General features: G+C 39.9%; 1 protein-coding gene across 3 annotated transcripts; it reads right to left on the bottom strand.

Annotated features, from left to right (window-relative positions):
- Positions 1 to 110: 110 nt before the first annotated feature.
- Positions 111 to 19,497, bottom strand: NADSYN1 (NAD synthetase 1). Of its 3 annotated transcripts, XM_074842223.1 has the most exons (21): positions 19,389 to 19,497; positions 19,111 to 19,171; positions 18,524 to 18,640; positions 17,595 to 17,648; positions 17,143 to 17,232; positions 16,179 to 16,230; positions 15,374 to 15,462; positions 13,794 to 13,911; positions 12,011 to 12,142; positions 11,138 to 11,212; positions 10,839 to 10,963; positions 10,569 to 10,617; positions 9,808 to 9,910; positions 8,956 to 9,124; positions 8,457 to 8,592; positions 6,956 to 7,062; positions 6,019 to 6,150; positions 5,344 to 5,413; positions 4,397 to 4,525; positions 3,504 to 3,680; positions 111 to 639 (listed from the first exon to the last, which is right to left on the bottom strand). In XM_074842223.1, exons 1-21 carry the CDS (start codon positions 19,471 to 19,473, stop codon positions 586 to 588), a joined length of 2,124 nt encoding a protein of 707 aa, XP_074698324.1. In that variant the 5' UTR covers positions 19,474 to 19,497; the 3' UTR covers positions 111 to 585. The 3 variants fall into 3 exon arrangements, 2 of the variants coding, with proteins under 2 accessions (XP_074698324.1, XP_074698325.1); XR_012625405.1 differs by lacking the exon at positions 111 to 639 and having other exon boundaries at positions 3,521 to 3,680; positions 5,315 to 5,413; XM_074842224.1 differs by lacking the exons at positions 111 to 639; positions 3,504 to 3,680 and having other exon boundaries at positions 4,419 to 4,521; positions 5,315 to 5,413.
- Between the last annotated feature and the right edge of the window lie 1,962 nt (positions 19,498 to 21,459).

Raw genomic sequence — 21,459 nt, 5'->3', positions numbered from 1 at the left:
TTCCAATACTTTGCTGAATTAGACCTTATGTGGCCATTCAAAACACTGGGCCAGCCTACACAGCCAATGCTGGATAAATAAAAAAATATGTGAAATAAGAACCGAGTCAATTAGCATTATAAAATTACAAGTTTATTGCAAAGTAAAACGAGTTCTTCCCCTCAACAGCACATGCCAGAACTGTTATTAAATTTTTATACTTTCAGCTGAATGTTACTCAAAAATCATATTCAAATTATAAGAACTAAATGCAGTATTTGGATGTGTATTCACTTTCACAAAAGACTGCCCTGCATTTATTTATGCTTGATGGGCTTATCCAAATATTTTCAATTAAAGGCAATTAACTCAAGTAGTTGAAGAAAATCCTTAATAAATGATTCCTTTAGCCAAACTACAGTTTAAGTATATTGGGAACACAACAGGGAGTCAATCAAAAAAAAAAAAAAAAAGACTTGATAACAAATACCATTTATAATGGTCATCTCAACAATTGTTTGGGTCAGCTCTGCTCATCATCACTACACTCCAGTTTTGAACTTTCCATTTAGCAAATTAATTACCACAGTTAAACAAGACAGCAGATCAATCCACGTCTTCAACTAGAGAAATTCCTTCCTTTTTTTCTAGCTTGGATACCTGCAAATTAAAAGGAAGCTGATTCAATAGTAAAAATAAATCTGCATTTAATGTCTCCTGTCTTTTCAGACTTCCATCACAGAACAGTGTAGAGCCCAGATTTACCAGGATATGCTCTAGGGGACAACTGAGCTGAACAGGGTGTTAGCTGCAGTCAAGAGAGAAGATCAAACTTTCTTCCCATCCACCCCCTTAACCTCTCCCCAGCTGCATGCTCCCATCAGTTTCCAGTTTTTTGTCAGTTTCGTGACTTCATTTGGCTGGCCGAGGAGCAAGACAAGCACCAAAGCCATCTCAGAAGGCAGGAGAGACAGGAAGGGAGGCAACACTGCCCCTTTGAGTGACAGCTGTCAGATCAGATCAGGCCATAACCTGGAATTCTGCCCTTAACAGAGAGCCTAGAATAATTAAAACACAGGAAATGCTTTTCATGCACACATCCACAATTTTATAAAACTGACTTTACTGTTCTTAAAACTTAAGAAAAGGAATTGCCTTATATTAAGCTAAGCTGCTGTTAGGACTAACAATATAAATAGTTTCAGAAAGGATTCTACAAACTCGTGGAGGATAGACCAAGAGCACAAACTACACGTGACGTTCTACACGTTATCTCTAACTCCGGGAAATTCAGTTCTATGTTCCCCAAATCTATGGGGATATATAGGGAGGGTCCTATTATAAATCCCTTGTTGCTATGTTCTTCCTTCAACATCTGCTACTGGTCATGAAAGAGAGGCATAAAGATACTCAGGTTGATAAATCCTTTGGTTTGACCAAATGCAGCTAATCTTGTGGTATGACCAGTAAGCACTGGAAAAAGCAGTAGACAGACTGGAGATACCTAATCCTTGGGAGTAGGGGTGCCAGCTTTCTTCTGAGCTGTCACAGTTCCTTCAAATTATGCCAGCTATTAAAATCCCAATGAACATTCTGGCACCTAGAGAAATTGTTAAAGTGCATGCTCTGACCACACACCCTTCACCTCAGACGTAACTGAAAGGCAGAAGCTACAGACAGTGCTACTGGAGTTCCTCGGGTTGCTCTAAACCACTAGCAATTTCATCAGCCAAGTGGAACCTTCAGCAAGGCAGAGCTGAATGACTTTTAGACTCAAAGGGCAGATCTGGCAATTCCCAGTAAACACTATGGTATCAGCTTCCTCTTACCCCTGTTCTTTCTGCAGCAAATACAGAGGGAATTTTGCCCTTAAAAGAGCAGATAACTAAATTGGCTTGATTACACTACAAACGCCCAGAGTGGAAAAGTACCTTCCACAAGTCCCACAGATCTCTCTATGATTAGCACTTCAAATTGTTTCCCTTCATGAGTGAGCTCAAGCTGTAACATGACCCTCCTACAGGAAAACCTGCCATTAACTAAGTAAAGGTGGTTTTTATGTCATTTAGAGTTTATGCCTTATTTTCACAGTCCTGTTACTACGCCAGAAAAAACTTAATCTGCACTTAAGTCCCAGGAACATAATTATCAGTGAGACATTGTCCTAGAGAATGATTGTCTTCAGAATTACAGTTGTGCTGAATATACACAGTAAATGGAAAACTCTTACAGTATTCCCTTTCTTCAGTAGGGCAGATATGACTCACGTTATTGCAAGTCATTATTTTCCAGTCTTGCAAAAAGCTATCTGTAACAATGTGTTACCAGTTCAGGTTACTGTTGTCCAGATAACAGATTCTTCCCCAAATTTGACTCCTAGTTTTCAGGAATAAGTTGCAATGGCTTGCATAGCACAACATACAAATCTAGTCAAAGAGTGTAACGACATCCTGGATCATTAGAAGATCTTAATCACATTTACTGTAAGCATAAAATAATTACATTTTGGTCCAGACCCTACAAAAATATTTTACCCAACTTCCACTGAGGCCAAAAGAACTTTTGTCCTGGACGTCAGTGGGAAAAAGTCCAAAACGATGGAAGAAAACCCACCATACAGAGCTACAAAAAAACACCGCACGTGGTAGCTTTTATCCTAGGTTTCAAGGTAATAAAACACTATTACAGCATGTCTGGCATTTCACAGACGAGGGAATTACTATTTTATTACATATATAAACATATTCTTAAAAGCAACTGAGGTGTAAAATCCCTGGCAGAAAAAACTCCAAGGTGCTAAAATTCTTCAGCCCAGTGCTTTTGCCATAAAAAAAAAAAAAGCACTAAAACAACATCGAAGGTGTGAATAAAAACCACAAAAAGCTAAGCATGGTTCCGATAGTTTCTTGAGTCCCTCCACACCTCACAGTGCTCAAACTGAGCACTGTACCATTACTGTTGCTGTACTGGAGCAAACACATATTTGTGAGTCAACTGACTTGAAGGTTCAGAAAAGGAATTGTTGTAGAAGCAGGTGGGAGAAGCATTCACAATGAATTGCTGCCTCTTACTGGCTTTTCCCACGCAGAGGTAGGTCAAGTCTTAATCCTGCAATTAAACAGATCCCTTCAGACAGCTCCTGAACTGAAACCGAAACACATAAGCTTGTTCCCCACATTAGTGGAAGACTTCATGAGTATGGGTACACCTATTAGTACCGGTACTGACCTCAGTACATATATTCTCTTATTTTTTTTTTTTTTTCTCCTTCTTTTTGCTTTCTTAGCAATATGACAAGCTGTACTTAAAAAAAAAATAAAAAAAACACCACAACAAACCAGCCTACACTGAAACCAGAGAATTCTTAGACTCACAGTTAAATGAAAATAACAGTCACAGTTATTTCTGTCTTAAACTATTACCCTAAATGCTAGCTGTCTTTTGCTGGAGATTCACTGGAACTGGGCTCGTCCCACTGCAAGGGCTTTAAATACAAAACCATACAAGAAGTAGAGGGCATTTACCTGTTCATCTATACACCTAAATTGCCAGGACCATGTGGTGTTATAAAGGAAAGGCCTCAGATCAAACCGGTTGTCATCTGGACTGTAGTTTTCAGCATGGTAGGAAGGAGTGAGGGTGGTCATTTTATGCCTGTTAATGGAATACATCCTGAAGAAATGCTTAACCTTTGATGCCACCTGGTGTACAAAGAATATAGCTTTTAATCAGATGAAAATTCTTAGTATTTAAAAAATTAGCTGAGAATGCGTTCTAGCTTTACACATCCATTTTCTTCCATTAACATTTACATAATCTACCACCACTAGTATGAATCACTGTGGATCACCCTACCTGTAAGAGGCATTTAAGAGCATTTTCAGACACCACCTTAGTCTCTGCACCTATTATTTACCAATAAGGAAGTGCCTTGCAAGAAATCTAACAGTAAGCACTCGCCTGTGCAACACAGGCGATAATCTGAACTTTTCCTTTATGCACAAAAAAAGGAAGAACTGTGTAGCAGCAAAGCAGGCACCTCTTCAGTGTATATATTTTTTCAAAGCAAGAGCCATTTTCTGTCTCAGAATACATAACCATAGGCTTCAAGAGCAGTTAGCCATGTATATTTCAGAGAATAATTTTCCCCTGAAGGTATAGTTCTGAAGCAATTGTTTTCAAATTACCCAATTACTGTTCTAACAATGTGCAACAGAGACAACAAGCTCCATTAATTAAAGAGATGCGTACCAGTTTTTCCAGCATATTCTGCTACAGCTGTAGAATAATCACTAAAAACAGAACAATTAAACTATCCCTTTCAGTTAAAAGGAACTCTACTCAAGCTTTCTCCAAACATACTCTATTTTGGCAAAGACATTACATTATTTGATTTTTTTTTTTTTTGGTATATTACCTCTCTTGGAGTACAAATTTCTTTCCACATATTAATCAGTTTACAGAACATACTATATGGTCCAGCTTTTGCAATTTTTCTTAATTTTCCATAGATTGAGAGCTCTGCATATGTCATCCCCATATCTGCCTGAAATCACATAGATAGAAAGTCACCAAAAATCTTAACTACGCAAATGACAATTAGTAGTTTTATGCAGCAATTACAATAACCCAGTTTAATCAAAGCAACATCAAAATGAAATTGTCAATGATCAAAAAGACAAAGACATAGTAATATTATGAGCAGAAGAGAAAAAAAATTGGAAACTCTGAAAGTGAAGATTTAAAATTCTTCCATGAATGTATTTGATTTGACTAGTGAAAACATTTCCTTCCCGAGAAAGATTTGTTCATTTTTGCTTCTCAGTAGCTTAAACAGAGTGTATATCAGTAAGGTAAGCACAAATGGAGAAAACCACTAATTCTAGTTCAGCAACCTTTTCCTTTATGATAAGGGGTTTTACCATATCCTACAGTTAAATATCCAGCAGCCCTTAGAGGGAGTTGTTTGGCTCACCAGTCCTCTCTTAACCAAGTGGATAGCAAAGAAAAGGGCAGGGGGACAAGAGGAAGGGCTTTGCCACCACTCATGTTAATAGCAGTAAGGCCCTGACTGACTCTCTTTTAAGAAAATTTAAAATGAAGTTATTTCAGAACACCCATCCTTCTAAGTGCCCAAAATATAAAATCATTCAAAAATAAAGTTAATTTGCTGTTTTGGAAACTGTTGTCAACATAGATAAGGCTGGTGTGGGATACTAGTGCCTTGTCAACAGCTTTAAGACTGTTTACAAAATGCTTGTCAATAAGCATGGATACATACACGAGCAAACAATAGTTATTGGACAAAATAAACAGATTTTGGGATAAGGCTTACCAGAGCATTTTAAAGTCACTGCCCATTACCTCATCAGTTTGAGCCACTTGTCCATCCACCAGGGGCTCCAACTCCGCAGTGGGTGGAGCTGACATGATACTGTAACAAAAAGGTAAAAAGAAAAACTTGAATTCTATCCAGTTGCATGAGTACTAGTTCAAAAACAGTCTGGTTTGTTAAGAATCAAATTCTTTATTCAAAAATTTTTCAGGACATAAGCTGCGAAAGAACTAGGTATCTCTAAATAAGTGGTACTTGCAAGCTGTTCCAGGTTTAAAAAGCAATGCTTTATACCAAAACCATAAAGCATCAGGTTCAAACAGTTCCTTCAGTGGAATTAACACCACAAATGTTTGCATACAGGAACTCCCAAGACTGGCAGCCTTTTCAGCACCCAGCAATTTACATTGTGTAAGCGTACACAGGCATTCCCCAGCATTGGAGACCTTTAAGATTCAGCTGGACAGGGTGCTGAGCCTGTCTAGAACGTGCTTTTACCAAGAAAAGTTGGACCAGATCATCCTTGAAGTCCCTTCTAACCTTGTATTCTATTATTCCATGATTTAAAAACAGACGGATGGGCAGATAACTTTTCTTTATTATCATTTGCAAGATGACTGCAGCTTAGCTCTGTTAGTAGAGAAAAACCAAACCATGAAGACCATACAAATACAGTCACCAAGTATCACTGCTTCACTACCCACCTTCTGAGGGCCGTGAGCTGAAAATTTTCAATGCAATATTGGATGAAGTTCTTCAAATCAGTCTTGCTGATTCCACCAATGGGGTTGATATCAGCACTTGAGCAATCATACTTTGTCAAGTAACCTCGGAGACTGAGCAAGAGAGAAAATTTTATACAGTAAAAAAAAAAAAGTAAAGTTAGTGTAAGATATAATAGTTCATACTATCATAGATTATATACATATATAGTAGAGTATATACGTAGTAAAAAGACAGGGAGAAACAGACTGCATATTGTTAATGGGCAAACATGTTCAGCTGCAACAGGGCTACACCCAAGCCATGAAACTGCCAGGAGGAGGAAGATGATACTTTAAACAATCATCAAACACTGCAAAACTGCCCATGCTAAGGTAATATATTTGATGCAAAACAATTGAAATATTGTCCTAATCAATTTAAAAAATAAACCCCAAAACACCCATAGGATCAGTACACACTGCTCTCACAGCTTTAGAGGTTCAACCCCACAATCTTACAGGGATTGCTTTAATCTTCAAATATTCAGCTCCAATTAACAGTACTCCAGATTTTTTAAGTCTATTTTTCAACTCAAAGTTCACAACTTAATTCCTAATACAATAATTGAAAAATACAACAAATAACAGATTGGAAAATTAACCTGGTAACCGCACAGGCAAATTCTGCGAAAACAGCTAAGGAAGGAACAGCATTTTATTGGAAAACTATGGCAATACTTTGGCTACACTTCTGAAAAATACACAATTTTCCATTCAGGATGATTCAACAATTTTCATTAATTTCACTGCTATCAGTGTACTCTGAGCTTGTTACCTCTTCTGAGTAATAATCTATACTGGGATTTGGTAGAGTTGCAAGGAAACACAGCGACCTGTTCCCAGTTCGCCCTGTTTTAGATTTCTAACTTTCACCAACCTTTCATCCACATTGGCTGATCCTAGCACCAGAAGTCCCCCTGGCACCCCACGAGTCCACAGTGTCAGCTGAGCAAACAGATAGGCAACGACCATTCTTATTCTAGCCTGCAAAGCAAAATGAAAAATAAAGCAAATTTACAAAGCAGAACAATTTCTCCCCAATCACTTTTATTAATCAATTCCCTAAACAAACCCATAAAGAATGAAATGCAAGAGGGGTAAGTGTTACTGCAAGAAGGATGGTCTTGGGGAGAAGATGCCATAGGAACCGTCGGAAAGTCGGGTTCGGTATCCGCTACTGCCACAGACTTACAATACTGAGCAAGTTTATTCAACTCTGAATTGCCAGTGGGGAGTAGTTGCCATTTTCTACCTTCTACAAGCACTAATAAGGATCTGTGAGGGATGAAGTATGCAGATAAACCATCCCTTTTATGGAGTATTAGACTAAATGTATTTATTCACATAAAACTTGTAAAAAGTTCTCTTTGCTTTTGTCCCTATTCTGAAACTCAACTTTTTCTAAGGAAGGTAATAATACCAAACAGACCTGAGATTCAACCTCCAGCTCTAGCCACAGTTGTGTGTGATGTTAAGCAAATTGCCACACTTCTCTGTGACTAACTCCTATGCCACTGCCAAAAAGCTGATAAAGGATTCAATGTTTGGTTCCAGAGGAGACAGCTGGATTTCACCAGTAACAGCAGGGGAAGAAAGATCAAATCCTTAGCTAACAAAAGGTTAGCTTTTAAGAATAGGCCAAAAAGAAAGCTATCAAGACAACAAGAGGTGCAACTGGAACCAGGGACTAGAAGACAGCTATGTTTTCTGTGATTCTACAGGACATGTGTACCAGCACTACCCAGGCACAGCACCAATCTGTTCTGACACCATGAAAATGCATAACTGAAAATGTGTATTTGAGCAGCATTTTATCAGCCTATTGAAGATTAATACCTTCTGATGTAAAAAAAATTTCTACCTTCTACAACTGAGGCCATCTAGGAACTGGAATGGTAAGATTGATATCTCACACAGAGCCTTTTAAAGGCTGCTAACATCCACCAGAGAAAAGTCTAGTATACATCGGCAATATTTTTGAGTCTTGATCTGCCACAATCCTACTGGACTCAGACTTGTCTATTAAAATACTTCACAGCTCATTCTCCTGACCTGACAACTTTCTGTTGGGATGCTTTTCTAAACAGCATCTAGACCAGTGCTATTGATGGCATACAGGCATGTACTATTTCTTCCTGACCATCCTATAAAAGTCACAAGCAATAATTATCTTGGTCTTCTCCTGAGTTTATGTGGGATTGTAGATTTCTGCTGCAGACAAGCATTTACTGGAAGCCCATGAATCTTCACAGACACACCACATGTTCAGGTTCTCACAGCAATGACAATGAAGGGCCCCCTTGTTACTTTACCATTTCATACTCTTTTCAAAAAACAAACAAACGGGTCTGACCTGATTCAGCCTACATGAAACACACCTGCACATTCTGGAGTGCCAGGTTTTCTCTGCTGCTCCCTCCGTAGACAGAAAAACGGGGAGTTCGACCTGTCACCATGCTGAAAATTCCCACAATAGCTTTCACAGCCGCATCTATGTTCAGACTGATGTGATAGCTGAGAAGATTTCAAGCAGAAGTGACTCAAGTGGCATAATCTGACTGTATAAAATAGCAATAAAAAAAGCAAAAAACCCACCCATCAAATGTTGTTTTAGGGCTGCTACCATCTCAGATCTGGTATGAAGAAACTTAGGAAAGAATAACACTTTCCAGGTCTGTTTCCACGTTTCCGTGTCTTTCACCAAATGCTTCTAAGCTTGCCTCACATTTACACACTTAAATAATAAGGTCTGTAATATTCCTACTTAACACACCTACTATTTCTCTCCTATTTTCCCCATTTTAGAGTTTGAAAGTTTTATATGAAAGTCTTTGTCAGAACATGATTTTTTTTTTCCCAGCACTTCTCAATGTGTACCTGCCTATTTGCTCAGCCAGAAGTTTAGCCCTGTCGCAAGTATCCTGAGAGGAGTTCTCACTAGCCATATAGCAAGTGGTGAAGATACGCCTGCAAAATTCTCGAGGATCCTCAGGGACGTAGGTCTCATCACTCACAATCTTGCGCGCATCAGCCAGCACATCTGCATCTGAGGACAAAGCAAAAGAAATAGAGCAAGAGTGGAAATTGTTGTGCTCCTGCTAGCCAGGATATGCAACTATCTTGTGTTTCTTGTATTCTAATTAAGCTTTATGCTGCCCCTCACAAATAAAATGAATCCATCATCTAACTCCCCAAACATATTTTCACATATCAAATAAAAGAATTACTGATTTTTGCTCCTAATTTTGAACACGGAAGTATCAAATCCTTTTGTTATATGCATTAAAGGAACTTCCTAGAAAATATGATCCAATATGTGCAAGGGCTTAGCTAAATGCATGTGGTCTGCTTAAAGCCAGTTTAAGAGCTTGAACCATGCCTAACCATGTTTTGTAGGGCTGAATTTAATAGGAGAAAATTCTCATGACAAACTGAAATCCCAAAACTACTACATCAGCCAACATTTTGAACGATACTCTAGACAGAAACTAGTCCGAGTTCCACATCCAATTCTTAAATCCGAAATGAAAACTGTTACGCCAATTCAAAGAACCTGAAATCTGGACGCACATTTTTGCTGGAACTTCTGAAAAGATACAAAGGATTCCATCAGAACAACTGGGCAAGACTCTACCATTAATAACCTGTTGCAGCTACTGCACCCAGCTAATATTAACTGGTCCGTAACCAGTAGTAAGCACGGCTAGCCAGACACACACGTCTACTTACTTCCATTCTTGACTGCCAGGCAAACCTGGTGACACATAGAGTATACTATGCAAGCTGTAGCAGAGCTGTCAATTCCACCACTAAGAGGTAGAAGAAATCCTGCCTTGAAATAGAGCAAGAAAGACGTTTCAAATACCAAAATTAGAAAAATATATATTGTATCATTCAGACACATACTCTTCTAAAAGAATTACACATGCATTGTTCAAGTCTGCTTATATTCTGCTGGGGAAAAACAGACCAGACCTAGCAAACCCTCTTAAACTCTCATCAACTGGATAATCAAACCAGTAGCCAGTGTAAACCCTTTGGCTAGAAAAATTTCCAGTATTTCTTTATCCTCTAGTAAGACAGAGGAGCCAATAAAAAGGATTCAATTTTTCATATATATTTCACTATTAAACTGAATTACTAGTTCATGTCACTCGTCTTACTTTAAACATCTCTATTATGCCATTAAAATATTGTCCTCACCGAAAAAAGTGTTTCAAAGAAAAAGAAATCCCTTTCATTAAGTAAGCTTGACTGTTGCTTTCAAAGAAAGCATGATTCCTAAAGAAAAGATCTGAAGGGCATACTGAAGTCACACTTCGCATACAGGTTTTAAGTCTGAATGAGCTACCAGTGAAAAACTCAAGCCTTACACCTTGGACTAATATCACTTTGCATTAACAGCAGCACAGGATAGCAATGTGTACTGTCCCTATGGCACAGAAGAAAATGTGTACGCCAAAGCAAAGAACAAAACCATTTTTTCTTACCTGATTGCTGCGTCTTAAATAGTCCCAAAGCCAACATGCAGGACCCAGGCTGAAATTACAGAATATGCTTATTCCAAGAGGGTTATAGAATAAGATCTAAGCAGGTCAACATATTTACTGTGGTCTTCCAATGAGATACTTTCTTTACTTAAATATAAATAAGATCTTATGTTTATCTCTTTTGGGGGGGGGGGGGGGGGTGTTTGAGTTTTTGGGGTATTTTTTTGAAATGAAAATAATTTTCAAGCAACAGATTCTGTATGTGCTTACCTGATCTCCTCCTCAGGACTATGATGTCTCCACTGGATTGGCATACAAGTAGGTACAGCTACATCATCAGAACACGACAGAGCAAAATTCACTTTTACCCTGGGATAAGGATTCACTTTACTTGCCTAAGCAACAATACAGAAGAATTGAGAAGACATCAATCTTAATGTAGCATATACCTATAAAACACCAGATCTATAGAATACTGTGAAAATGAAGACATGCAAATACTTTTTCAATTCAGTAACTATACAAACTTGGCAGCATTTACAAACACAACCTCCATAAAGAATTCTTACCGCTAAGTTACGAGATGAAATCTCTGCTCTGTAACTTCGAACATCCTCCAAGTCCAGAGTGGCAACCAGCACCTCCTGTAGAAAGGCTTTCAACATTACATTGATTCTACACAAACAGATAAATAATGTTTGTCAGGCCTGGACTACCAAAAATGTCAGGGAAGATGAATGCATGAAACTTTTTCAATACAGATTTTTATGCTCACTTCACAAGTCATTCCTTGTGAAGGAATTCAGTGACTCAGTCGAATTACTTGCATCACAAAATGAGCACTACTGACTCGCTTCGCTGATTACAGTAGGGCACTCATAAACCACAACAAATTTATAGCCCTTGTCAGATGGCTGAACAATAGGTTCACCATCAGTTGCAGCAAAGGACAAGAGGAAAAGGCAAGAAGCGTACCAGGGAAAGAGATGAATTTGGCACATAATGTGAGGAAACCTACAGCTTTGATTACAAATCTACTGAGAAGGGGCTTTTTGAAGTACAGCTCGACCTATCAGACCTTTTGTCTACTAAACTGGGTCATAATTAGAACACTGCAATCTCTGCCCTTTTTTTCTTAAAGAAGGCAATGTGAGTTAACAGGGTCTCTCCTAAACACGGTGACTGCACACACAAACGTTTTCATGAAGTTCCTCCACTGTGACAGCTCTTCCGCACTCGCTAAAGCAGGAGAGCTACTGTAGATCAGGCCTGGGCAATCTGTCTGGGAAAAACCTTGGATCTAGTTGGATTGCATAGTAAAAATACATCTTTTTTAGTCTAGAGATATGGACCTAGTATCTGGAATGTCTGGAAAGTGTTGAGCATAAAGGTAGCTGTACTAATTTCAGCTGTAACTAGCAGTTATAGCATGAATACCTTACCACATCATCGAGTGAAAACTGGGATCCTTGTGCAACTGTTTCTCCATTCATCGAAATCATGGCACAGCCATCATAATACAGACGATCACCATCACAGCCTTTCTGGTTAGCTAAAATATATATTCCACCATTCTGGGAGGAAAACAAACATGCAGACAAAAAATGCTTTTCAGAATATGGCATCTGACAGCATGTTAAAAGACAAAATGTTATTTCTCTGTTCCTGTCCTTGTTATAATCTTCCTCTGTGTTTACACTGTGAATGATTTACAGCTGGGACTCTCTCTCGTCATTTGAAAAAGTACTTTGAGTGTGATATACACAACAGGAACAAGTAATTAGCTAAGCAAAATGTAGGAAGTGAGGTCTATCCCTTTCACACTGTTAGAAGACAGGAGTCTTCTGTTCTTAGCAACAGTCATTCCCTTAGCCCAAACAGGGAGGGTTGCACTTCTAAATTGAAGTTTTAAATTCAAATTAAGACTGAGAAAAGCAAGAAGATGATGACAGAAGCTGTGTTTGGATATGTAAGGACAGAGCAGATACTGTTGAATATAACCAAAGCATGTTAAATTACAATGACAAAGTTGTACAAATTAAACATTTCTCAGTGTACTGTACATTCCTTACTTTGTTTTTGTCCCCATCACTGTTAGACGGGATTACAGTCTAATAACTAAGTGTCTTCTTTTCTTTAAAACAGAACTTTCAAAGTAGAAAAACATAATGTATTTTAAAGTAAGAAGATGATGGGGGCGGGGGGGGAATGAAGTTTAAACACTGATTTCTATTTCCCCTTCCTGGTATAATTACTGATATTTCTCCAACACAATGTTGCTATGTGAACAAGAATTGGGAAAGAAACTGTCATTTTAAGGAAAAGAAAGAAACTTTTGGATGGTTTTCTATGTGCCAGGAAAATAAACCCCCTCTGTTGACCGAATTACAAGCTGCCAAGTCAGCATAAAGCATAGCAAGGGAGACTGTTTAGGCACATATAACTACAGGGAGCAACCACAGCCGCTGGCTGTTTGCCCTTTATGCAGAATGTGCATTCAACAACACCCTTTCAAGCTGGTTATTCTCTGTATGCAGTGGATTCAACATTTCTTACTTCCAGTTACTGAAAGTCCGTTATTCTGGATAACTATTTTCTATCCGTTATATGAGTGCAATATTTTTTTTCTTCATCGATTAATGGAATTAAGATCGAGGTTATCAAATACATTTTTGGAGCATGAGTTTCTAGAGCTGTGAGTTATCAAACTATTTTAAGGTATTCTGACCCCCCTTCCTTGCAGATGTGTGTGAAAGACAGATGGTATAGTTGGCATGCCAGTGCTGAACTACATCCTCCCATGTAAAGTTCCTTCTGGGAGTTCCCCCACACACAAGTAGGTCTGTATCTCCCCCATTCCCATGCAAATATCAAATGGTCTCTCTTCTAGTCTACTACTCCACAGACCAGGCAGAGCTGACCTGCAATCAAACTGCCTCTGGCATCTGGGGGTCACAGAGCTGGAAACAAGTTACAGTGCTTCACACGAGAGCATGATATATAGCAGAGCGCCCCAAAGAAGTAAAGTGCCCCAGCCAGAGAGCTCTTCCCCTACAGCTGATTCAATCGGGGAAGGTAATTACAGGTAAGAAAACAAGAAATTAACACCAAGGACTGTCAAGGCCCCCACACTCCTGCTATGTCCTGTCACAGGAGAGGAGACCCTTCTGAAAAAAATCATGAGGTACATAGCCAAAAAATTAATTTTTTTTTTAAAGCATATACCTTTGCTGTGGCAGAATTCACCAAATCCACCCGGCTGTGAGCCTTCCGCAGCACATGGTGACTCCCTGAAGAGTTAGTGAAAATTTCCACACCATCAAGTCCCATTTCAATATGAGGGCTGTCAAAGCAAAAGGCAGAAAAAAATTCAGCTGGCAATATTATGCTATGAGTACTGCAGGTATCATTTAAAACCACTTGCAAATGAAAACATCCATGTCATTCTCAGTTTTCTGCATGTCTTAGCTCAAACATGGATAGAACTCTCAAAAATGTCTGTCTCCTTGCACTGCCTGACTTCTGTCAAAGACCAGTAGTGGCTGCAGAGGGCAGAAGGGCTTTTGCTCATTCTGTTATAAATGAAATGCCTTCTACTTTATTCTGTAGAAGCCTGGGTCTCAAAGAAAGAGAGAACAAGATAATTCTGGTCTGAAAGGACAACATGCAGATACTCTTGCAAGTTGTTGCATTTTCCTCCTCTCTTAGTAAATCCAAAAGCACAAGCAAACAGAACCATGAGAAGGAGAGGGCTCTTGCTGCTTTTTTCTCCTGTCAAAAGAAATACTAAAAAAAAAAAAAAATTAAAAAAAAAAAATCACATCTTTGTCTGCAACATACCACACCTGCAGCTACAAGGAAATGAATGTCTGTAACTGGGAGATTTGGGAAAACATTGGGAACATTTTGTTTATTTTCTGTTAACCACAACAGCTTTCATGCAACCATATCTTCACCCCCACCACACAGCAGATTTTGTGAATGGGATCTTCTTTGTTGTTGGGAAGAACTTTAAATTGTAACAGGAACTAAAATAACAGGAAATATTACTTAAGGGCACTAGGCTTTGCTTTCCCTTACTGAACTTTTGTTGTTCCTTCTGCACTGTCTTTATGCATTGTCTGATGCTGGTTAAAAAATAAAGCAGAAGGATTAAGCTAAGAGCTAAATAGAAAAAATAAATGATACATCTCGAAGTGACGTTGCCTAGAAGCCTATGCTCTAGCTTGTCAAGTATCAGAGAGCTAAATTTGTCTGTTAAGTGGAATGCTTTGGAGGAGTTGCTCAAAGCCAAAGATAAAAAGAATAAAAAGACATACTAGTACCCCCAAATTTTTCAGACTAGGCACAGTAAGTGGGAATAGTACAAGACTGTAATTGCTAGACAAATTTGATAGAAAATAACTGTCACTGACCCTAGATCAAGTTACAGGGATGGATCCAGAGAGGACATTTCAACCTCAGGTTGAACTAAAAGCCGAACAGTATCTGGAATGGCAGCACTATAGCTCTCTGTCATTTATTTCCTCAGGTCACCTTTTTGATTCCACTTCTTTCCTGTATTTCTCTCCTACCTTCTGTATCAAATGAACTTAGCTTAAGTACCTAAAACTTCTGTTGCCACTCTGCATCTAACCTAGTGAAATTTTTCCCATGATGTATTTATTGCTCCTAATGATATTTTACCTTATTGGCACTTTCTGAAAGATATACTACCTGGAAGAATAATAAGCAATTTTTTTCAAACATTTCAGGCAGATCCAGGCTATGCTTTAGTTCACTTTTCATTTCTTCTTCTCCTTTACCTGTTTGGTGCCCAGAGTTCTTCACATATTTCTGCCCCTAGGCAGGTATCTTTGGTTGCTAGCACTGCATCCCCAAAAGGAACAGTTTCCTGAGAAAAAACAAGAACATCTTTACACACATGTAACAGAATTATCTACTGTATTCAAAAAGTTAACTACAAATCTAAAACAAAATATAAAATTGAATACTCCTGTGAAATGAGTGACAAGAGTATCTATCACATTACATCTTTATTTTATACCAAGTTGAAGTAAAAAAAAGACCTCTAAACTGCAAATCTCTGGGTTGTACTGAAATTTCAGTAGCATTCAAATCTAGTGCATTGCTTCAGGACAGGACAACTGCTTATGAAATAAACAATCTACAAAACAGCAACTGTCTTTTGCTAGGAATCATGCTCAGGCTTTAGTGAGAAATAGCCTAAGTTTTAGACCCTTCTGAATTGAGACTGTTGAATTTTTTATTTTGTACCTCAAAACACATACTCAATTCTAGTCTCAATCACAGATAAACTCAGTACCAGAAGTGTGCAAAATAAGACAATCTTCAAAGTCCTGTATATATAAATGAGGCAAATTTAAAATGTAGTGGTTTTGCTGCCAAATACTAACATAAACAAGGTTAAATTACACTCTTATTTAATGTATCTGAGAACTATATACTGAAACTTATGAATTTGTAACATGACTGACAGCAGAATTTGGTATACTACAGTTTTATGACACGAATTCTATTAATTTAAATTGCTGAATTTGGAAGATGTTAAAGTTAAAAAGAAAAGAAAAAAATCCTTTACAAACTTACCTGTCCAGTCACTTCCTGAATTATCCTGGGTAGAAAATATTCCTCCACATGCCTAAAGCAGGTTTATAGGTTGTGAATACATCATTATGTAAATTGCAGCATAAAAACTGATTCTAAGCTCCACATTCTGACACCTTCTAACATTGATTAAAGAAATTGCACTTCAGTTGTACAGGGTTGTGTATGTTAAAAAAAAAAAAAAAAAAAAAAGAGGACCTTCATACTTTCTGTGAAATTTATCAGAATTGTTAAGATTATAAACTAGCAACATCCCACTTTGCTTCAGTAATGCATGGTAAACAATGCTCCATCCTAGCTGTAAACTAGGCATAACAAAGAACACACCATGGAAGTCAAATACCAAATAAAAGTTTCTCTTTTTGCAGTGGTACTACATGAGTAATGCAGAACTCATCTGGAATTGAGTGGGGTTAGGACGACAGGTGCTCAGGGCTCTCTCAGAAGTACTTCACTGAGATCATCATCAAGTCGGAACGTTCTCCAAGTACACGATGAGTGCACAGCATCAGAGATGAGCATCAAGCGTATTGTGCAGCAGGTTTGTAGCTTTCCTCCTCTGCAGTTGTTAAAATTCTGACAGAGCTCATCCATTTCACATTGTTTTCTAGTTTAATATTGAGCAGGATGCAGCAATCAAACAGATCAACACAGGCTCTTCCAATCCTGAACTGCATGTAGTTAGAAAGCAGGCACAAGGAAAATGACACTACTACACTGGTTGCAGGATTATTCAGCCACACTTTTCCTTCCAGCTCAGCAGCTCAGCGTTCACTTGGCCTTAATAAGCTTTTTAACTACGCTTCAATTATGCAGCTTAGCTGGCTGTCCTGCTGCTCACCCTGGGGCAGCACTGATGGATTGCTATAGAGATTTCAATCCTTCCACCATGGCTGCAAACAGTGAACTGTGTTTTTAAGCACAATTTTAAGGGTAGCCAGCCTACCTTGCTTTGTTCCATGGGGTAAACCATCTTAGTTCCCTGTAGTTTCCTGCATTTGCCAACGATATTTTTGGTCTGATGAGAAGAATTTTTCTTAAAACATAAAACAAAACAGAAAGGGTGAGTTAAATCCTGATGTACAGCCAAACAAGGCTAAGTAAGAACACCGATTAATACCAACCTTTTTTTTTTCTATTAAGATGTACCTTAAACAACTACTACATATGATAATTCTTAAAGTTTCCATTTGCAGACTTAAGGGGTTTTTTTCTGGAGCCTTTTAGAAAGCAGTGGAAATTTAGTTTCTACAAATTCAGAAAGGAAAAAGAGATCATGGAAAACATTAGCTTGATAGGAAGACAACTCCATCGCTCCATCTTTCTTGAAGGCCAAACAGGTCTCTGAAAGGACACACTAATGTATTGTCTCAAAAAAATACATAAAGAACTACTTACTTATTTAAAAAGATCACTCGACAATTGTAACGAACGTTTCTGTGCAGAACAGGCCTGAGAAAGTAAGAAGCAATGTTACCAGTGGCTAAGCTCACTGAATGAAATTTTAAAAAGCTATAGAATCTACTTTACTGCACAAAAATATTTTTAAGACAACACTTCTACACTGTATCACTAAAGGGAATTAAACAAAACATCTAGTTTTAGCTTCCAAGTTCTTAATTCAAATAGCTGTTTGCAAAAATCAGAGTTACTGACCATTCTGTCAGTCTCAGAGGTATCGACTACCGCCAGATCACGGCATGCCTGAGAAACACAAGCAGACCAGAAAAATGAGCCCTGGTTGAGCTCATTTATTTAATCACACCTGACTCCCTACGACACTACCAGGTTAGCTGAAAATAAGGCTAGCTTTATGCACTTATATCAATACTAAAACAAGCAGGTATACATATGTTAATCTTACAGTTATCATTTATCACTGTTTACTGTCAGCATGAGACTTACAATGGTTTCAGTGATTTTGACATACATACATGTTGTTTAAATATGTCTGCCAGTCAAACCAAGTTACATTAGCCCTGATATTCCTGAAAGAGACTAAATTTACAAAGCCTTTTGCCTTACATGTAATACAAGGTCTTACCCAAAAGCTTACTACAGCAATAGGGCCCAATCGTTAAGGTTCTGAATAAATCACTGTAATTATCCCATTTCTCTCCTGAAGGGCTCAACCACCAGAAATCTCTGAAAGGATTATCTTTCAGAAAGTGTTTTGCATGTCACAGTCCTAGTGACGGTAATTAAAGTAGTGCAGTTCCTCAGATGTGTTGAAAAGTTTGGGGCAGAGCCTTCACTCTGCAGACACACAGCAGAGGCAGCATTCCTAAAGACCCACCCCTTTATCATACATACACAAAAAAACTTACATTCCCACATCACAGATAATATCTCGAGTAGCTGGAGACTCCAAAAGCTTTGCCAGAACTTGAAACGAATGCAGGAGTGTGTCAGACTCATAATAGTGATCCGAGCATCCGTAACCACTGTGCATAAAAACATAAGAAATGAAAAATTCAGCCAACATCAGCACCAGGCCAAGGGACCAGAACTACTTCAGACGAGGAACACCTCACCCACACAGGTAACTTATACAGAACACGCAGAAGCGGCACTGTCAGTATCCTCCCTGCTGACAGCATTTAAAGCTCCGTGGCATTGCTGGGATATTCCTTTCAAAGGCAGCAGCCTGGGCCTAGGTGGAATTCAAAGCGCTGCAGCTTCGGAGAAGGAAGACTCGGTGAAATAGGTCAAAAATTCTCGGTCACGTTTCTGAGACAACAGAACCGGTCTTGTGCTTGCAGCGGTTTTTCTTTGCATTCACAGCCGCATGCTTTAAGTGATGTTTTGGGCAGTACGACACGGCTACTACACAGGTACTACACGGCTGATTTTCTTGCCGACTGCTCTCCAGTAATTAACCGGGGACGGCCCAGACCCACCAAAGAGCTCTTACCAGATTTCCAGCTCAGGACCCAGCCGGTACCGGGCTCCTCTGCCCTTGGCGATGTCAATACCTGCAAGAGGGTTAGATTGAACACTCAGGCCCGGCCTGCCCAGACGGGAACCGGGCTGCATGAAGCAGGCGGGGCTGCCCCGAGGAGAAACGCGCGGAGGGAGGAAGGGACAGACGGACGGACGGACGCTGCCCGATGGCCGGCGGCAGCCGCCGAGCTCCGCAAGGCCGGGGCCGGACGCCCGCAGAGCAGCCGGTAGCGCGTCCGCCCCACTCACTTCTAAAAATCCTCTCCAGGTTGCCCTCGAAATCCAGAGCCCACTGGTTGAGGGCGCAGGTGGCCACCGTGACAGCCCGGCCCATGGCAGCCCCGCTGCCTCCCCCGCCGCTTCCGGGGGCGGCGGCCCGTTCCGCCTCGGCCGGCAGCAGCTCCCGCCCCGTGGGCCGAGCAAGCAGCGGATCCCCGGAGAGCCGCTGCCCAGCCTCCAGCTCCTTCGCCGGTTTCTGCCCTTTTGAATCCCTGTTATCCGAAAAGCGGGCGTGTGCCCGGCGTGCCATGACCCGACCTTAACACGTTGAGGAGAGATGTTGTATTTATTCAGGCCTGGGCGCTCAGTGGACTTTTCCACAAATCAAGCACACCGACAGCACGTTTTCATGCTCCTTTTATACACAAAAATCAGAGGTTAGTACTTTTCCATGCACACCTATCAGATACCCATTCGTTAGTGATTAACATACAATTATAATATGGCTTACATAATGCTTCTACTACTCCGCATGCTCAGGGGAAGGGTCTTAACCTGGGCAGGGGTCTTTTTGACCTGTGGGTGTGATTTTTAGTATTATAATAAAGGTTTCAGGACACTCCAAAGTTAGTTTCATTGCCAAGTAATCCAGACTTTTATGGTCCAGGATGTTCTGCATCCTCAACACAATCCCAATCTCTTCCGTGGTCCAGGATGTTCTGCTTATTGTCTAAGTTTTGGAGATCAAAGCTTGTATTTAATAAACTTCTTATCAATAATCAAAGTTACCTCGACCACAATTCAAAGTCTTGTTCGACCAGGTTTCAAAACCTCGTAATCGTCCCAATATATGCGGTAACTGTGGCTACTAGCACAATTATTAACCATGGCTACTAGTAAATTTGAAGTGTATTATATCATCCCCAGAGGCCAGAGTAACGGCAATGTAGTCTTAGCCCTTAAGTAAACGGTACTGAGTAAGTAAAGGGCCACTTCTACTTAACTCAGAAAAGAAACAGTATAAATTATATGTGTTTGATCAATAGCCCTGCAGCTCTTAAGAGGGGTCCCTCAAAACAAGCTCAGGATGTGAGTACCGAAGACAACAGGAGCAGGATCCAAAGCTTTGCGCATCATTCACGTTTCACCACCACACGGCAGCTTTCAGGGCGCAACCCCCAGAGCAGCAGGTTCAGAGTCCGGTCTCCTGACTCGTGTCCCCCACATATCTGGCTGCCATCAGCCTCCTCACACACGGATCATGAAGTTTATTCTGTACTAAACTCTCTCCTTGTGATGTCCCCCAAATCAGGTTTCTTCTACCCACTGTGCAAAGAGCCGAAAACCACAGACTCAAGATATTTGTTTAATCCGTATCTGTGCAGAGATGGGTGCTGGGTGGTAACTCCACAAAGCTAGCACCCCTTGGTTAATGCACAGTTAATTTATACATCCTGAGCACCAGTTATCAGTAGTTTTTTTACTGATAAGTTTGGCCACCCTCATTCTCATTGATCCCTGTGTGGCCTTGTCTCGATTCAAGTCACAGTATCCCCCCTTTTAACTGCGCACGTTCAGTGAGGAAGGGGCTTTTCTTTGTATTTTCTTCGTCCTTGAGCAAGAGTTTTTACTACATTAATGAGGAAAGTTCACTCATAGTTCAAGTAGTCCTGTCCTTGGTTTTATCAGCAGCTTTTGTTCCTGCGCCCTTACCTTGGTATTTCCCTGCTTGCTGGTCTTATGGCATCACCCCTCGCACTTATTTTGGGATTTCATTGGTTTAATCAGTGTTGCTTCTTCAGGGTCACAATGTCAACTTTACCAGTCCCTTTATCAGTTCCTGGCGTTCTTTCACAACCCTCCTTTGGTCGTTTTATCAGTGAAGATCTAACACTTGGACACCAGTTCCTTTGCTTTCAAAACCTTTGATCTTTGTAGTGATCCTTCTTGCGTGGTGCCCGATTCGAGCCTTCCGAGGCCACCACTGCCCGCACCGCGCCTGCTTTATCGGCTGTTCTCTGGGCAAAGCCTCCGTGCCTGTGCAGGCTGAAGACGACCTGCCTTCACGGTGCCCACCGTTACCCCGCCGAAGCCTGACGAG

This window comes from Strix aluco, chromosome 16 (assembly GCF_031877795.1).
Source record: "Strix aluco isolate bStrAlu1 chromosome 16, bStrAlu1.hap1, whole genome shotgun sequence".
NCBI classification, from domain to species: domain Eukaryota; kingdom Metazoa; phylum Chordata; class Aves; order Strigiformes; family Strigidae; genus Strix; species Strix aluco.
The sequence above is the reverse complement of the archived record's forward strand: the minus strand, read 5'-3'. Positions and strand labels throughout refer to the sequence as shown.